This window comes from Papilio xuthus, unplaced genomic scaffold, assembly GCF_000836235.2.
Source record: "Papilio xuthus unplaced genomic scaffold, Pxut_1.1 DF825017.1, whole genome shotgun sequence".
Lineage (NCBI taxonomy): Eukaryota > Metazoa > Arthropoda > Insecta > Lepidoptera > Papilionidae > Papilio > Papilio xuthus.
Genome location: NW_013533632.1, coordinates 96,984 through 114,102, shown reverse-complemented (window position 1 = coordinate 114,102; position 17,119 = coordinate 96,984). Strand labels below are relative to the sequence as shown.

Sequence of the window (17,119 nt, the reverse complement as noted above, 5' to 3'; positions counted from 1 at the left end):
GTCCTACACCACTGTCCTACACCACTGTCCTACACCACTGTCCTGCACCGCTGTCCTGCACCGCTGTCCTACACCGCTGTCCTACACCACTGTCCTACACCACTGTCCTACACCACTGTCCTACACCACTGTCCTACACCACTGTCCTACACCACTGTCCTACACCAATGTTCTACACCTCTGGCGTACACCTGCGTCTCCGAGCGAGCACGTCATGGAACTACCAATGCATTCGGTACCCCCTCGCTGCTATTGCTAGCTAAATAGTTTTTAAATTACTTGTGATTGAACAGAAACCTCATTTGTATTAAGCTGGTGCCGTATCTTTGGATGCGGACATTAATGTGTACATATATGTTAGTAAAAAAACAAAAACAAAAAATCTTTTTAATATAGAGAGTAAACTTTCGATATATACCTCATAATAGTTACAATATTATCAAACATAGTGTTAAGTGCACAAGTAGTGACGTGCTGTGAATAAAATCATCATGCCTCGCCCCCCACTCACGCTCAGCCGACGTTCAGCCGACGCTCAGCCGACGCCCAGCCGGCAATGCAGGCACCAAAGGAGGCTTACCATCCACGCCTTTCCGTTCACATTCACGTCCACGTCATTACTTTGCATTCAACGCAAAATACTAAATACAAACCCTTTTAACATCAATTAGGATTATTCCTCAATAACTCTTAAAAAAGTTTTTAGGTAAACCTAATTGTTTTGTCACGTATTTTTATCTTGAATTCTTTTCCTAAAATCAAATGTGCGATTAGCGACTAGAGCTACATAGATGTTTGTTGTTCACTTTGCAGTGATGATAATGTTCTTTTGTAAAACTGTTACATCTTTAAAAATATCAAGTTGCTCCTGATCATTGATTGATTGATTTACAAACTGCGTTATATTAAATTACAGGCAAACATCCAAACAAATTAGCTGTAATCTGCATCGTGTCAGCTGTGTCGTGTCGTATATGGTCTGGTATGACGTGGTAGGGAGTAAGGCCACGTGGCCTAGGCCTTGTGCTCTTCTCTGCTCTGCTCTGTTTTCTCTGTATTTGTATTTCAATAACAAATATTATTAACTTAACCAATCGTTCACACAGTTCCAACATCTTTCAGAACATAACAACCCTTACGTAACGAAAGTACACAACTTCTCAAATAGGAATCTGGTTGACACGTTATGTATAAATTGAGAGTCCAACATTTGTATAAATACTAAAATTACCATACGTTTCTCTTTTCTCTGTGTTGAAAATGTGAAAAAGGAAAAGGGAACTTCACTTTGCCCAAGGCTTTGATTGTCCCCAACCCACGATAGTGTCATTGGGTGTGTTTTGAAAAAATACATGCCAAATGTTTCGATACTATTTTACTGAAACGATTCCAATGATTTCGATTCTCGGAAGCAGATTTTGTGAATATTGAAAAAAAAAAATTCGGCACGCGGTAATTTTGAAACCTGTCTATTCTGTCTGTACCACACTGCCAGCTCGCAGCGGCGCCACGACAACAACAACAACAATTAGGATTATCTGAATACTGTTCGATATAAAAGAGCGAGTCCGGGATGAGCAAGGTGTCGCGTGGCGCAGCGTGAACTGGCCGTGATGCTCTATGCGCTGTACCCTACCTAATACAGACAGGACGGAAGAACAGGTCGCAAACCGATGACCGCCAAATGTAGCGTAAAGTACGATGGTCATAGTTTAAGTGTTCTTTCTGTGTAGCTAAGTGTATTTGAATGATTTTTTCCATACACGAGAAAAGCAGTTCCCTACACCCGGACATCTCTCTCATATAATGATATTTAGTTCCCTCCCATCGTCGCTTGCTTGTCAACATCACGTACAATAAATAATAAGTAACAACTCGTACCTACGTGGGAGATTATTTAAGATTTTTTTGGAAACATCTGTAATTTAATAAATTTAATATTTTATTTCTACTTATAAAAATAATAGTTTTTTGTGTTTGTCATTGTAATCTGTCATTATGTTCGTTCGTATAAATTTCTCTTGTATCTTATTAAAAATGATGTAATTAACAAAAACAGACGCTTGAACGCCTGGAGTTTATATTTCAGTATTTTTTAAATTTCTTGTGAATATTAGTTTTTATGATTGTAACAGGCCGTGTCAGTGCCAGTGCCAGTGTAAAAGCTGGACTGGTAAGCACAGATTGATATTGTGCGACTTGTGTTGCGCTGTGCTGTGCTGTGCACGGCCGGCCTGATCACTTCATACTTAATCACTCCATTCTCTACAACAATATGACAACGCGTAAATCATCTGCATGTAGCACTTGCCAATATCAATGTAACTCTCACTAAATATGTACGTATAGTCGAATTCAATATCAATGAGAAATTATAACAAAGCAATCTAAACAACTTTACATTTATAAGGCGGGCTAGGCTGTCATCACAGAATCTAACTAACTATTATAAAATAAATCCATAGACAATGATGTTACTGTCCGCCACCGAAATGTGTTAAGAAAATTTATCATTTCCATTGAATTCGAATATAGCGGTTTGTACTCCTCCAGGCTGTTCTTCAATCCAATCATGAATGTAAACCAAACATTAAACCATGTAAACAAAAATGAGATGTTTTATTTTGGGCTCCTCCCCCATACACCTCGCTTCCGGCACAAAGACAGCAACCTGATGTTCGCATTCAACACTACACTCACATCTTTGAAATAAAAACATATATTATTATTCAATTCCTACTTTTCGATGACGACTCTTATATAATACATTTATCGAGTATTCGAGATTTATTTTGAGGTATTCGAGAGATTTTAATATTGGATATAAAATGTTTGAATTTAATTATTATAATAGAACAACCTCATAAATCTAATTAAAAACATTAACCAAATACTTGAAAATGACTAAAAGCAACAATTGACTTAAAATATAAAATAACACTACAACCCCGGTAATACGATTTCTAAAGGACCGTGCTTTTATTTAAATCATTCACTGCTGACAATGCCTGGGGGTTTGAGATTGGAGTTTCATCTTCATCACTCAGGGGCCTGCGTGATATTAGAATTTTCAATGAGATGTTCAATAGTTCGCATCTTGATTGGTGCCACATTGCCATAGTTGGAGGAATAACCAAGATAAACCTGCAGTATCACAGGTTCTTATTCTAGTGTAGTGTAGTGGAAGTTGCGATGCGGAGCAGCGCAGCGTGTCACGTGAGAGATGACTTCACTGTGTTTGGTCCTCTCTCTCTCTCGTCAGTCGGAACACCGTCAGCGGGTGGCAGCTGGTGCGGTTTGCAGACGGACTCTTCTTCAGAAAGCTGTTTCTGTTAAAATTGTTCTGTATATTAATATTTGTAGATGATTTCCACACGGTTATTTATTAGTTAATAACTTACAGACAGACATAACATTTTATGTAATGTTTAAGACTTTTCTTACATATCCAAATATATATAGTAAAATTCAGCGTATTGGGTATCATTCCGAAGTTGACTATTTAGTAGTAAGTAAGTACGTAGGAGAGGTCGCGCGAGTGGGATCGCGGCGGACAATGTGGGTCGCGCCTCGTCACAATGATACATCTAGGAGCGGCGACGCAGCAACGAGGCGAAGTGCGCGACCGGTAAATAGTCAATTAGCGAGGCTCATCCCTCCAATGGGCCCGACCGAGATCCTTCCAAGGATAAATATAGCAAGTGGCCGGCTCCGGGTTCCGGTATTGCGGCGAACTAGCGCGCTATTGTGTCCACGTCGGGGAGTGAGCGACACATAGGTCGCGTAGACACAACGCGCGGCGCCGCCTGACGACATGACGATCTACTTTGGGTGGCTGGACTACGTGGTTTTCGGTGCGATGCTGCTCTCTTCCGCCCTCATTGGCGTTTATTTCGCTTTTTTCGCCTCCAAGAGGCAGAACACCACCGCCGAGTACCTGATGGGCGGGAAGACTATGGGCATGTTTCCCATATCGATGTCTCTTATCGCAAGGTACATATATCCTCACGGGGTCTTAATATCGCATCTATTTATAGATAATTGGTGCAAATTGTTACGACGTGATGTGTAAGTTTGTCGTCAAGTAGTTACCGCATACGAAACTTGTACCAGCTACATATCGGGCATATCGCTGCTGGGCCTGCCCGCCGAGATGTATACCTACGGCACGCAGCTGTGGGCCATCGTGCTCTCCGAGTGGCTGGTGTCGCTCACAGTGGCCGCCGTCTACCTGCCCGTCTTCTACAACCTGCACATCACCTCCGCGTACGAGGTGAGCGCTGCTCGTATGCTACAGGCGGTAGGTACCCAGCACATACATACAGTATGACTCGCAGTCGCCTAACCCTTTCGTACAAATACTTTCAACGTAAAATAAGTATTATGATAACTATTTCGTAATACAAAATAGACAAATTTGACGCGTACTCATTATGTAAGCCTAGTACTGGCATGCATAAAACGTGCATTTTATTACCTATTCCTGTCTTCATTAACTTTTATACGAGTAGAAAGTTGCCAAAGACTGTCGACCCACGCATTCTTCCTGAATACTTGATGCTTTATTGCTACAGCAGAGACTAGTAGCAAACTCATACGGCAACTTGAAAACAGTTGCCCTCCTATGTTGCATCTCGGCGCCGCGCCGCCTGTGGAAGTTATGCAAACTGCCCGGCAACGCTTTTGCAGTTTTTCTTGTGCTGCGGATGTACACGGTCGTCGATGATCACCTCGTTGGGCCCGGCGTTTTGCGTTTCCCTTTCCCTTAACACAAAAACATCGCTAGCTTGGAGCAAAAAAGAAATGTAACGTCCACGTGACGGAGTGGGTGAGCGGCAAGGGACAAGTGTCCGCGTCCGCTCTCCTCTTGCTTGCTCGTACAGTGCGCTGGCGCCGTACATGCAACGCATCACGGAGCAGCATCACGTCAACGCCGCTCTCGAACTACACCGCATACATTCATACTTTATAGTTGTTAATTTAACTTAAGCTTGTCGGCTGCAGTACCTGCGGCTGAGGTTCAACCAAAAGGTGCGGCTGTTGGGCTCCGTCATCTTCATCATAAAGATGATGCTTTACATCCCGATCGTCATCTACGTTCCGGCTCTGGCCTTCAGCCAAGGTATGCTGCATGTTGCATGCTGCACCTAACACGCTGCAAAACTACTCCCCGCTATACCTACATATATCCGCTATACGCAATCATTCAAACTTCAGAAACCCCTGTTCTCACCCTCCCTCCCTCAGCACTACCATTTCATTTAGTAAAAGTGTTTTTTTTATAGGGCTCTCAATTTGCTTGTATCGTTTGTTGTGTGTTCGCAGTGACCGGCATCAACCTGCACATGATCACACCCATCGTCTGCTTCGTATGTATCTTCTACACGACGCTTGTGAGTATGAGACCCAATGATTTCATAATCAGTTCCGCAAACAGTACATAGGAGTACACTCGCACGACCGCCGGATACTCGCTTGTAGATTCTCGACGAAGGCGTGTTGCAAATACTACAAAGCCTGTACCAAAAACATTGCCAATTTTAGAAGAAACTGTCATTGTGTTAACCTACAATTATTGACTTAGCCGCTTAGGATTTCAGATAATATCCTCCTCCTTTCCAGCGCAATCCTAACCAAACCAACAATCAACGTATCAACCAAAGTAACTACACACACAAAACTATTATTGAATTACTTAAATCGGCGCCAACGTGCAAGATTTTTTAGACGAGGAATTTATACTTTTCCATTGGGCATGTAAAATGAATTGATAACCCTGTTTTAGGGTGGGCTGAAGGCGGTCGTGTGGACAGACACGCTGCAGACTGGCCTCATGTTCCTCGGGGTAGTGTTCGTGCTTGCGTACGGCACCTGGCGGCTCGGCGGCGTGCTTCAAGTCTTCAGAATCAACGAGGAAGGGCAGCGTCTCGAATTCTTCAAGTAAACGTTAAGCAAAAGTCATTTTACGCTGGATGTAATTAAACTTGACACTAGAAGACATAAGTAGAAACCGTGGTGGTTTTAATCTTTATATAGATCAGCATACTAACTATATTCAGAAAAAAAAGTGTTTTTATTTAATGACTTAGTATCAAATTTCTTAAAATTATGTCAGTATGGACCCCGACCCGACTCTCCGGCACACATTCTGGACCACCGTGTTCGGCAACTACTTCGGTTGGCTCGCTTCTTGCTCGGTCAATCAGGCTATGGTTCAACGCTGCCTCGCACTCTCATCCCTTAGACGAGCACGGATGTAAGTTACAATCTGTTTACCTGACACAGTGCAGCACCGCCTCGCCGTCTCCTACCTGTAGTGGGTGTTGATGACTAGGCCATAGTCAACCACGCCGGCTCAGTGAAGGTTGCTTGTCTTCACATATATCTTTGAATTTCTTTTCCAGTTATGCAGGTTGCATTGCGATGTTTTCCTGCACAGTAAGTCGTTAGATATATGGAATTCAGAAATAGGAACACACATTGGTACATGGCGGGGACATGGATAAGCGCTTAACAACTTCGCCACCGTCGTCACTCTCAATTTATAGAAATGGTGTATATTATATCGTCTGTTGCAGAACAATATTCATTATGGCGGCTGGCATCTTTACAATTGTGTCCCTTTGCTGCTACACGGGGCTGGTGATCTACGCGACGTTCGCGAACTGTGACCCTCTGGCAACGGGCGCTATCCGCAAGAGCGACCAACTGCTGCCCTACTTTGTGATGAGCCTAGCCGGTCCCGTTCCCGCTCTGCCCGGCCTCTTCATGAGCGGGGTGTTCAGCGCCGCACTCAGGTACGAATAAAACCCCCAAGTGCTTCACTCGGGGTTAAACACGAAGAATAGATAATTTGTTTGTAACAAATAAATATGGAAGTTCTGTAGTAATTCTTTCATTTAGTATTTGGTTTGATAAAAACGACGTTTATAAATCAACAAATAAAGTGTTTGAAGACGAATGCGTCTCTTAGCTCGATGTCGACCGGCCTGAACTCGCTGTGTGGCGTCATCTTCGAAGACCTCATCAGACCTGCATACAAGACGCCCATCTCAGAGCGAGCGGCCAGTTTCATTATGAAGATTATTGTTGTGCTTATAGGTGAGCATTCACATCGATTCGAAACCTATTCTTACATTATGGTACGTCGGGTCGCTACTGACGAAGCATATGCTAAATTTAAAACACAACAAGAAAAATATATCTTTTCTTTTTTTTATATCATAAGGTGGCAAACGAGCGAGCGGCCACCTGAAATCGCTGAAATAGCGAAGTGACCGTTGCCCATAGACACACGCAATTGCATATGCGTTGCCTACTTTTAATCGACGGAGGAGAGGATGCACAGAAAGAAAATATTTTCCCTACCCATGCATCCTCGTAACCGGAAATCCTCGTAACCGTTGCTTCCACTTCTCGCCTGTCTTCTGTGTGGTCGTGGTATTTCACCGGGCGAGCCGGGACAATTCGTGCGAAGATGTTAAAGCGACCTCTACCTCTGTTACTTCATTTAAAAAACAATGATCTTGGAATAAAGCAATATAATAAACAACAGATACAGGTATTTCGGCTTTTGAAACTCAGATGTACGTAGGAGGAGAGAAAATCCGTTTGTGTGCCCAGGCGGCGCGTGCGCGGCGCTGGTGTTCCTAGTCGAGCACCTGGGCGCGCTGGTACAGGCGGGCAAAAGCTTGGCTGGCATCACTGCCGGCAGCCTGCTGGGCATGTTCTCCATGGGCCTCTTCCTGCCCTGGGTGAACTCCACCGTGAGACAATTCTCTCTGTGTTGTCTTCACCTATCACCTAACATTAACATTGTTCTGTGTTCATTGCTATAAACATAATGTATAACAACGACAATAGAAGTTTGTGTGAATGTGAAGAGATGCGCTTTCTCCTTCTCTGTTATATTTCTTAATTTTTTATTAAGATACTTACCAGCCCCAGCCATATATAATTAACAAACAAACTAAACATTACATATAAAAAAGATTAAATAGTATACTTAAATAAATAACAGACAAATCAAGTTTTTAATGTATCAGGTAAATAACTTTTTAGATATATTCTAATCATAATAATCATCATCTCACTATACATACGTCCCCACCGAGGGGCTCTGAGCCTACCCTAAGCACAGATATGTGCAGGTTGCATCACGATGTTTTCCTTTACCGTAAGAACGAAGAAGAAAATCGAAAAACACATTGGTACATGGCGGGAGTCGAACTCAGGACGTGTGCCACCGACGCTGTCATCGCTCAATACGAGTAAAAACAAACAAATAAATGCAATATGTTAACCTCGTAAAGATTTTGGATTTGTTGGATAAGAGTTTTAAGTGCGTCTAGATTTATTATATTCACGAATCTCCGTGTTGTTTGACATATACATATAATTTAAGTGTTTTAAAAATATGTTTTGTATTTTTCTATATATGTATATTATAAATTAATTATATGTACGAGAGAACTCATTTCATGTCAAGTATTTTTGGCGGCACAGTCAAGCTAATGGTGACCGATAACGTTGGTACGGTTTCGTTCACGGTCGAAGGAAATGCGACGAAAATGTAAAGAAATAAAAGCCTTACTGTGTTCAGGGTGCTATGGCGGGCGGTATCGCGTCCACACTGCTGGTGGGCTGGATGTCGCTAGGCACGCAGGCGGCCATCGCTCGCGGGCAACTCTTTCTGGCACCTAAGCCTAGCTCCGTGGACGGCTGCCCCACCAACGCCTCCGCGCTGACGATCATCGCCGCGCGCGCCGACTACGACAGGTGCTCATTACTCCCCTGTCAATTTAGCTTTACTCTTTAAGTCAGCGCTCATTTCATTTTCAGTGCGTCAGTACGTGCATACGATATAACATAATTCGGACTTCGCGGGAACTTTAGTATCGGAACAAGGCTTGCCTCATGATAGCTTCTTGTAATTTAATTGTGTATAGGTAAATGAGCGCTATCGCTTGCAACTTTAAAAGTCAACATATTTCATGCAATATCTACCGGTCGCGGATTCGAATCCCGCCGTCCGACTTTTTTCGTGCACCACATTCCAGTATCATTTCCGAGCTACAAGAAATATTTTTAAGTTAACAAAAATTTGCTAATATTTTTAAGATAAATAATAAAAATAAAATAAAGGTCGTTTCCAGGTCGGGAACATTCTTCCTGTACCGGCTGAGCTACCTGTATTACACGCTGGTGGGCACGGCGGTGTGCGTCGTCACCGGCCTGCTCGTCTCCTGGTGCACCACGCCCAACGACCCCGCTATGGTATCTGTTCTCTACCGCTCTTCTCTAGCGTTGTTCATCTCTACATCACTATTACGTGCGGCTTTTGTCATTAATAAAGAATTTTATCACTTCGTGTGTTCAGGGGCACTAAGTTCAGAAATTGCATAAGCGATTCTTTTGTGGTTGCCATTCATCGCCCACTTCGCTCAAGCCTCTTTCTGCTTCTGCGTAACGTGCTGTTCTTTCAGGTGCATCGTGACCTGCTGACCCCGGTGGTGCACCGGTGGCTCCCCGCGCAGCACGCGCACTGCCCGCGCCCGCGCCCTACGGAGCTCGCGCTTCCCGCCGACCACTGCACCTCACTTGACCGACTTCACATCAACCCCTCTAACGACGTGTGTCTAACAGTTTTATCATATTAGGGTTTCACTTACTTATTACACCAAATATCAAATTTATTGACAAATCGTTATTATAAAGAAGCGGATACATTAGGTAGATTTACATAAGATTTCAAATGTGCCGTTTGTTTCAGAAGAACAACTCCAGCACTAAGGAGCTGCACACAGAAGAAGGCAAGATATTTTGATTGTCATCTTATGTGTGAAGCTTTGTTTTACACTGAAAATTGTATTTTAATTTGAAAATAAATAAAAAACCAAGTATTTTACAAAAGTAACATGTATTATTTTTTTGTATAAAAATTGTAGTTTTGCTTTCGTAGACTTCCTTTAAAATAATTATTTTCATGTATTGTCTGGAAATTACAAGACACCTTGCCCTTTTTTATATTTCATAATTCATTGAAAAAAAAAAGCGAGGAGAAATAATTTTCAAGGGTTTAATGAAACATATATAGAGGCGCAGTTTTGACTATATTTTGATGGAAAGAAGTTGGTGTAAACCTCTTCTTACTTAGAGGTTTGCTTGATGGCTCGGCGAGCGGGGAGCGGGGAGCGGGCATCCGAGTGCCGAGTTATTGGTGTCGTTGACTGAAACCAACCCCCATATATATTCAGGACCGATTCGAATACTGATTCAGCTTTAGTATTCTGTTTTGGAGTGGAGTTAAATCTGAGTGGAGATCATGATTCTGTCTCATAACGATCCTGACCGGCTGGTATACATAATTTGCGGTGCGCCCCAGCCTAGTCATGTATATATATGTAGCAGTAGTAGTGTTAAGTAGCAATGAATCTTCTATTCTATTTGCTAAAAGTAAACAAAATATACATCTATAGTATAGTATAATATCATTTCATATATATTTTGCCAATTTATTTTCATCAAACAGGTGTACAGGTGTACAGGTGGTGTGGTGTATAAGGGCTGACATTTAAATGTAACTATCGCTATAATTTCACTGTTAATGTAATAGGTTTTTATGAAAGGTAGATAAAGTTGTCTGGTGAGCATTGTAGCGCGGACTTCTGTTTCTGCGGCATAGAGCAAACGCCAAGGACTGGACTTCCAGACCTTCTGTGCCAAGTAAGTCTATGTCAAGTATAAACGAGCAACGTCTGAAGTTATGTTTGTGGTTTCTTGTTGGTAAATAGTACGTTAAATTTTTTAATGTATGCGTTTAGCAGGAAGTAGCGACAATAGTAGTCTCCGAGAAGTTTTCTAAAGTTATTTTTCAAAAAGATTTTTTTTCTTTATGCTTTAACGAATTTAAAATAGTATTTCAAACAGTTTATGTTACTGTCGCTACTGCTCAAGTAAACACAACCCAAGCTCTGTAGTGGTTGGTTGTTTTTAACTGCATACGAGACACGCACAGAAAACTTTGAGCTTTTATAAAATGACGTAGCTTTATAGGTTGAGAGCAAGCAAACCCACAGGGGTGCACACAGCGCGGGTAGCTGGTAGTGGCGCCAGTGGCAAAGCTCCCTGTCTGCGATTTAATACTTAGTTTCAGCAAACGGCTTATCTTATCTACATATACGTACATTTCTTTCAAGATATCTTTGGACTGATTATGTTCAAAATAAAATTTCCCAATGTTAATTTCATAATTAATATATTTAGTTAACCTAAAACTCCACACCAAATATTATGTATTTATTTACAAAACAAGTTTCCGTTCGGTATTCTATATTGATAGCGGAGCGTTCTCATCGCAGGTACTGATCGTTGATAATGAGCACAACCGAAGCCGACAACCGTAAAAACGGACGGACGGACGGACGGAAGGACGGACGGACGGACCGGTGGAATGCCGTTCGATGAATTTACAAAGTAATTATCTGCTTATGAAGGCAGAGGGAGCCGTCGATGCGATTGCGACGCAATTGAGTCAATTGTTGCAGCGCCAATCGGATCCCTCGGCCTTTGGAACAGTACTGGCACGTATCTATACACGTCCGCCCCCGCCTTCTTGTATATATTAATGCCCTATTTGCAGAATGCCAACATCCTATCTCAAACATTATTTGTGCTTAAAATACAGAAGATAAATGAAAACTTACAAACATACATAGCGGCAGCATCTTTCCATAAGGATCTGTCTCGAATGTGGCGCGCGCTACTTCATTCGAACGCCAAATGAGACTTATTACTTATAAATGTAACAGACCGTCAAAGTACGAAATTTACGGACAGGAAAGGGTAAACAACTGCACGGATACGTACGATATTGGTAGGGAAGGGGCAGGAAAGGGAAGGGTGAAAATCGGTTAAGAGGCGAGCTCGGCTCTTCTGCAGGTGCGCACGTTGACGGGGAAGAAGACGTTGAGCTCGATGAGGGTGGCGAGCAGCAGGAAAAGAGCGTACATGGCGAGGCAGGCGCGCCCCACAGCTGCGTCCAGCCGGAACTTGTTCAGCCAGAAGGTGAGGTAGAGCATAAGCAGCGTCGATAGCAACGATATCGCCGAGTATTCCAGCCCCATCGAGTTTATCTTCACCTATTCATTACATCTTACATTAAACCATGCGAAAAAATTCCCACACACGAGTGCTGTGCGCATCGATCGAGATCCCTCTTTCAAACTATATATATATATATATATATATAGTTTGAAAGAGGGATATATAATATATATATCATGAAATTATGGGACAAGTGGAACATATTCAATGATTCGCCTTGCATTTATTCGCGGGGCTATTCGCCAAGCTTATGTTTGTATTCGCAAGGCTGCTATGAGTTGTATAAGTAAGAATTAATAAATAAGAAGTCGTCACCCAGTAGTGTCCTGGTTCGGCTGGCGTCAGCGCCGCCTTGATGAGCCACGGTAGCCCGAGGCAGAGCAGAATATCGAACGTGTTGGACCCGATGGAGTTGCTGATGCCCATCGAACCGTGCCCTGGGAAATATTTCCTTTCGTAACATCTTTTTTAAGAACCTAAAGCAAAGTAGAACTGTTAGGGGCGAGTGGTCACCTTGCTTGGCGACGATGACGCTGGAAACGGCTTCGGGCACGGAGGTGCCGGCGGCCAGGAATGTTATGCCCATCACCGAGTCCGGTATCATTAACGTGTCACCTAGGAAATTAAATGTTACTTACAGACAACTTATAAAATCTCGTAAAATATTAAATACCGCAACAAAATACATAAACGTTAGAAATGCAGGAACCATAACGACAGAAAAGAACGAACCAATGATAGTGATCATCCAGGCGACTATATACGATAAGGATCCTATCCACACGATGCACATCACGAACGTTAACGGGAACCAGGTCTCGAAGCGAGGCTTCTCGCAGTCCGGTATCGTGAACAGGAACACCAGGTGGATCGGCCAAGTTACGATCCAAGCGATCTGCCAATGAGGATAAACATGCAATCAGCATCTCCGTAATTGAACAATTCATACACAAGCACAAGAAATAAGTAAGAAAAACGAATACCTTAGTGAGCTTACTGCGCCCCGAGGGCCACTTCCACAGGGAATGCTCGTACCCGTCCACTTCGCAGGTATTCGCAAGGTCGATGTCGACTTTGGTAGCGGCTTCCACCTGGCCGACATCGTCCGCCTCGGGGACTGCCAGTTCCTCCGCACGGCTCATCATCTTGTCCTCGTCCTCGATGGTCTCCAACTTCCTTTGGTCGCGGAACAAAGGTGGGCTGCGAATGTTTCCGTTGTGCAGACAGTGACCCGCCGACGCGTCACTCCTTTGATGAGTCGAGGCTATTTTAGATTCATTTAGGTCTGGAAATGTATACATTACGTTTATATTTACCGCAGAAGTTGCGTTCAATCAAAGTATTTTTTTTAATAAGTTATTGATACCGCCGCAGGCAGGTACCGCGCAGGCGACACCATACGGGCTTTCTTGTTTCCCTTCATTTTTCTTTAACATTTCCGAGACACATTTCCAGCTGCCTGAAATTAATAACTTGGCCATTAATAGACTATACGTATCACCAACAAAAACACATTTCAAAAACGTAATATGCACCTTTAGCAAAGGTTTGAATTGACTTGTCGTAATACATGATACAAAGATAAAGTCCGTAGAGCGACACAAGCAGGAGGGCTTCGTACCACTGCACGTACTCGTCGTGCATTATGCAGATGAGAATGGAGACGGTGATGCCGTAGGCCAGGCAGTCGCGCGTCAGTGGCCACCAGTCCAGGGGCACCACCTGCCACAACAGGACAATTTGGAATTTTAGATGTATTGGTGTCGAAAACATTCATATATAACAGCTAGTATAATATTTAAACAAATAGATAAGTGTATAAAGTGTTCAGGAGTGTAAACCATTCCAGCGCCGATCCCGCAGCACGCGGCCACCGCGAGGATGTTGAAGACGGCGGAGCCGACGATGGTGCCGACACCGATGTCGCCCTCCGTGATGAAAGTACCGATCACGTTGACGAACAGCTCCGGCGCCGAGGTGGCCGCCGCCATGAATGTCGCACCCGCCACGTCGTTCGTCATGTTGAGCGCTGCAACGTGAACGACCGTATGGTATCTGCCGAGCACACAGTTTAACGCCACCACCGTAGGGCGAGGGCGACAACGTACTCTCACCGTGGCAGATCCTGTCGACGGCCGGCACGAAGAACTTGTCGCAGACGACAGCGAGTGCCACGAACAAGTAGACGGACAGCAGCGCGTGCAGCACGATGGCGCCGTGCTGCCGCTGCGCTTCGCTGAAGAGGCCCGCCGGGAAGTCGTCGATGGCCGGCGGCGTGCAATTTCGCAGCGGCTGCCAGCCTGCGTGCATCCGGCCAACACGTGTGTGTGAGAGAGAGAGAGAGGGAGAGAGTAACTACTGCTTAATACAACTGTAATACAAGTAGTAAAAGTATGTTGCTGTGTCATGAGATAAAGCCATTATAGCCAGTAGGTGAGGCCGGTGGTGTGGTGATGTCGGTGATGTCGGTGCCGTCGCAGATGTTGCGGGAACATTGTTAAGATTACACTAGCATTGATTGAGTAGTCGGCCGACTTTCATCATTTTAGCGAGGCCTTTCTTTGGACAAATGTAAAGTATTCACATTTTTGACGAAAGTCTGCTGAATGCTGACATCGCGAAATTATCAGATAGATGTACTCGTACATAAAATCTGTACGCTTCAGTAACTGTAATGAATATAATTTTTGTAGATATTGTTAATGGAAGTGAAAGCTCACTGACGCTGTTCCCCACACCGAAATCAAATAGTTAAAATGTCGTCATTATACGGCAGTTGTTGGGAGCGACAAAATAATATCACAAATATTTATCCCTGAAAGTGATAATTTAGATAGTAATAGTGTAAACTTGTGATTTTTACTACTTAACGTTGACATTTATAATGAGTCGCTTTTTCTATTCGTATGCAAATGCTATGAATACTTTCTGTTTCGTCTCGTTATAAGTGACAATTGATCGTTGTTGTTTTCAATGTGTTCAATGTTCAATGTTTGATGTGAGCGGTGAACACCGACAGATGATGCGACCCGATATACACACAAGAGCCGCGCCTCTTTCATTCACTTGCTTGCAAACGATCATCGTTATAAATATTATATGTCCGTATGCAACACCACCAATCATCTCTCTTTAAGTAAAAGCAACACCACCAATACGTAACATATAAACTGTGTATAAACAATAAATTAATTCTATAATAATATTTACAAACAAGTTTGGTAAAAGTGCGAAAAGTTAAAAGATGTTGCAAGTATATATTTTGTTATTTAGTCGGTCGGCTGTTTATCTACTTTTTTCGGGTTTATGAATAAAATGCTTGAAACAAATGATATTAAATAATGACATATATACATACATTTTTACATATATTTATTACATATGTTTGAATTGTGTGCAGTAATAATATGATTTAGCGGAGTTCAGAGCGTAAAGTAGATATGTACAAGTATACGATCGGTACATAAAGTAAAACATATCCTATAAACTTATACATACTTATATGTTGTGTGCCAATGTTAATGTTTGCACAAATATTAAGTAAATACAATATAATATGAGTGAGTTTGCACAGTTTGTCCCCGCGCGCCCTCTGCTGCCGGGCGACGACAACCACTTAACCTTTACATCAGCAATCGTCAATTGAGTAACCGCTGGTAGTGGGATTAGATATGGTATCATAATCAAACAGATAAAACGTTCAACTCCTTTACAAATCATTACTGATAAACAAACGCCAAGTGTCTGTTATATCAAGTAAATCAAAAATGCAGAGAGGCAGAGGGCGCCGCACCGCGCCGTATATACGTCCGGGACCGGGCGGTTAGCAGCGCGACGCTCCATTAATGCAGCTTGGAACAGCCGGCATTTGTATACAATCGAGGAAAATAAAAACTACTGCAGATCATCAAAACCATGTACGCAGTTCTGTTGACTTAAACGTAAACGATTAGACGCCGGTTGTCGTGAGCTATAACAGATGCTCTGTGTGTAAAGCGCGTGTGACGTCACGGAGAGGTGAGTTAGGACAAGTGCGCCAGCGGGGGAGGGGTAATTCGTCGCGCATCGTCGCCGGAAGACTTAAAAGAAACGGAGCTACTTCCTGCTCCACGCGGCCGCCAAGTGACAGTCAACAAGCCAATGGGTCAATTGTCTCAAATGATCATAGCACTAACTTGCATAACAGGATTAACTGATTTTAGAAAATGACACGCGCCCGGCGTCGTGGCCCCCACATGACATGCAGGAGCGAGGGCTGCGTCACTTTGCTTCTTGCTATTTGCTTACACACTCGTATGTACGAGTATGATTGTTGTATTGTTGTATGTATTGATGTATGTATGTACCGCGTTGCCGTTGATAGTATTATTCATTACAAAGTATACGCAGTTGTCGCCCGCAAACTGGTTCGCGAGCTCGTGTTACATTCATAATGTCCCGCCTACACTGACCATTGCTTCCTACGTTCCAAACAAAACTCTTAACATGTGCATTAGCAACTGATTGAGAGGAAAGAAAGACCATTTAAATATTGTAGGAAGGCAGTTAATGATAAAACATAAACTCTCTTAGAAACTCTATATATTATTATATATATTTATAGTTTATATATATAATACATATAAACTAAAAATTTACTATCTGCGGAATTTTCCCATTATGTGTGTTATAGCACCTAGCTTCATGCCAAATTTGAAGAATCTAGGTAGACTGGAAGCTGGACCTTTAACCTGTTTTGGTTTTCTTGCAAGTAGTTACGTGTTAACACGCGGATTAAATTTCTTTTTCTTTTTAATGCATCGATATAGAAGTTCTATCTTGTTACAGCTTAAACTTATTACTTAAACTTACGACTTGAGTATTTTATATGAATTTCAATTTAATATTAGAGTTGAAAATTGTAAAATGTTTTTATTATATGATGAAATTAAAAATTTACTGCTTTTAGAATTTTTCCTTTATACAGGCTGTAACACATTGCTTCATGCCATATTTCCTTTATACAGGCTGTAAC

At 42.6% G+C, this 17,119-nt stretch overlaps 2 protein-coding genes across 5 annotated transcripts in view; one reads left to right on the top strand and one right to left on the bottom strand.

Annotated features, from left to right (window-relative positions):
- The first annotated feature begins 3,601 nt into the window (after positions 1–3,601).
- On the top strand, positions 3,602–9,894 carry LOC106126150 (sodium-coupled monocarboxylate transporter 1). Of its 3 annotated transcripts, none has more exons than XM_013323636.1 (13): positions 3,602–3,993; positions 4,114–4,273; positions 5,005–5,122; positions 5,326–5,393; positions 5,786–5,940; positions 6,116–6,256; positions 6,579–6,797; positions 6,974–7,101; positions 7,624–7,766; positions 8,603–8,778; positions 9,156–9,276; positions 9,486–9,632; positions 9,773–9,894. In XM_013323636.1, exons 1-13 carry the CDS (start codon positions 3,815–3,817, stop codon positions 9,824–9,826), a joined length of 1,809 nt encoding a protein of 602 aa, XP_013179090.1. In that variant the 5' UTR covers positions 3,602–3,814; the 3' UTR covers positions 9,827–9,894. The 3 variants fall into 3 exon arrangements, with proteins under 3 accessions (XP_013179090.1, XP_013179088.1, XP_013179087.1); XM_013323634.1 differs by having other exon boundaries at positions 4,114–4,300; positions 9,776–9,894; XM_013323633.1 differs by having other exon boundaries at positions 4,114–4,300.
- Positions 9,895–11,282: 1,388 nt separating this feature from the next.
- zyd (sodium/potassium/calcium exchanger zydeco) overlaps positions 11,283–17,119 on the bottom strand; it is an 11,210-nt gene continuing 5,373 nt past the window's right edge. For both annotated transcript variants that reach the window (XM_013324090.1, XM_013324091.1), the window contains exons 2-10: positions 14,220–14,405; positions 13,947–14,134; positions 13,641–13,827; positions 13,472–13,564; positions 13,089–13,390; positions 12,838–13,000; positions 12,619–12,720; positions 12,421–12,542; positions 11,283–12,140 (exon numbers count right to left, since the gene is read on the bottom strand). In XM_013324090.1, the coding sequence (XP_013179544.1) occupies positions 11,913–12,140; positions 12,421–12,542; positions 12,619–12,720; positions 12,838–13,000; positions 13,089–13,390; positions 13,472–13,564; positions 13,641–13,827; positions 13,947–14,134; positions 14,220–14,405 (1,571 nt within the window). In that variant the 3' untranslated portion in view covers positions 11,283–11,912. The remainder of the gene's footprint in view (positions 12,141–12,420; positions 12,543–12,618; positions 12,721–12,837; positions 13,001–13,088; positions 13,391–13,471; positions 13,565–13,640; positions 13,828–13,946; positions 14,135–14,219; positions 14,406–17,119) is intronic.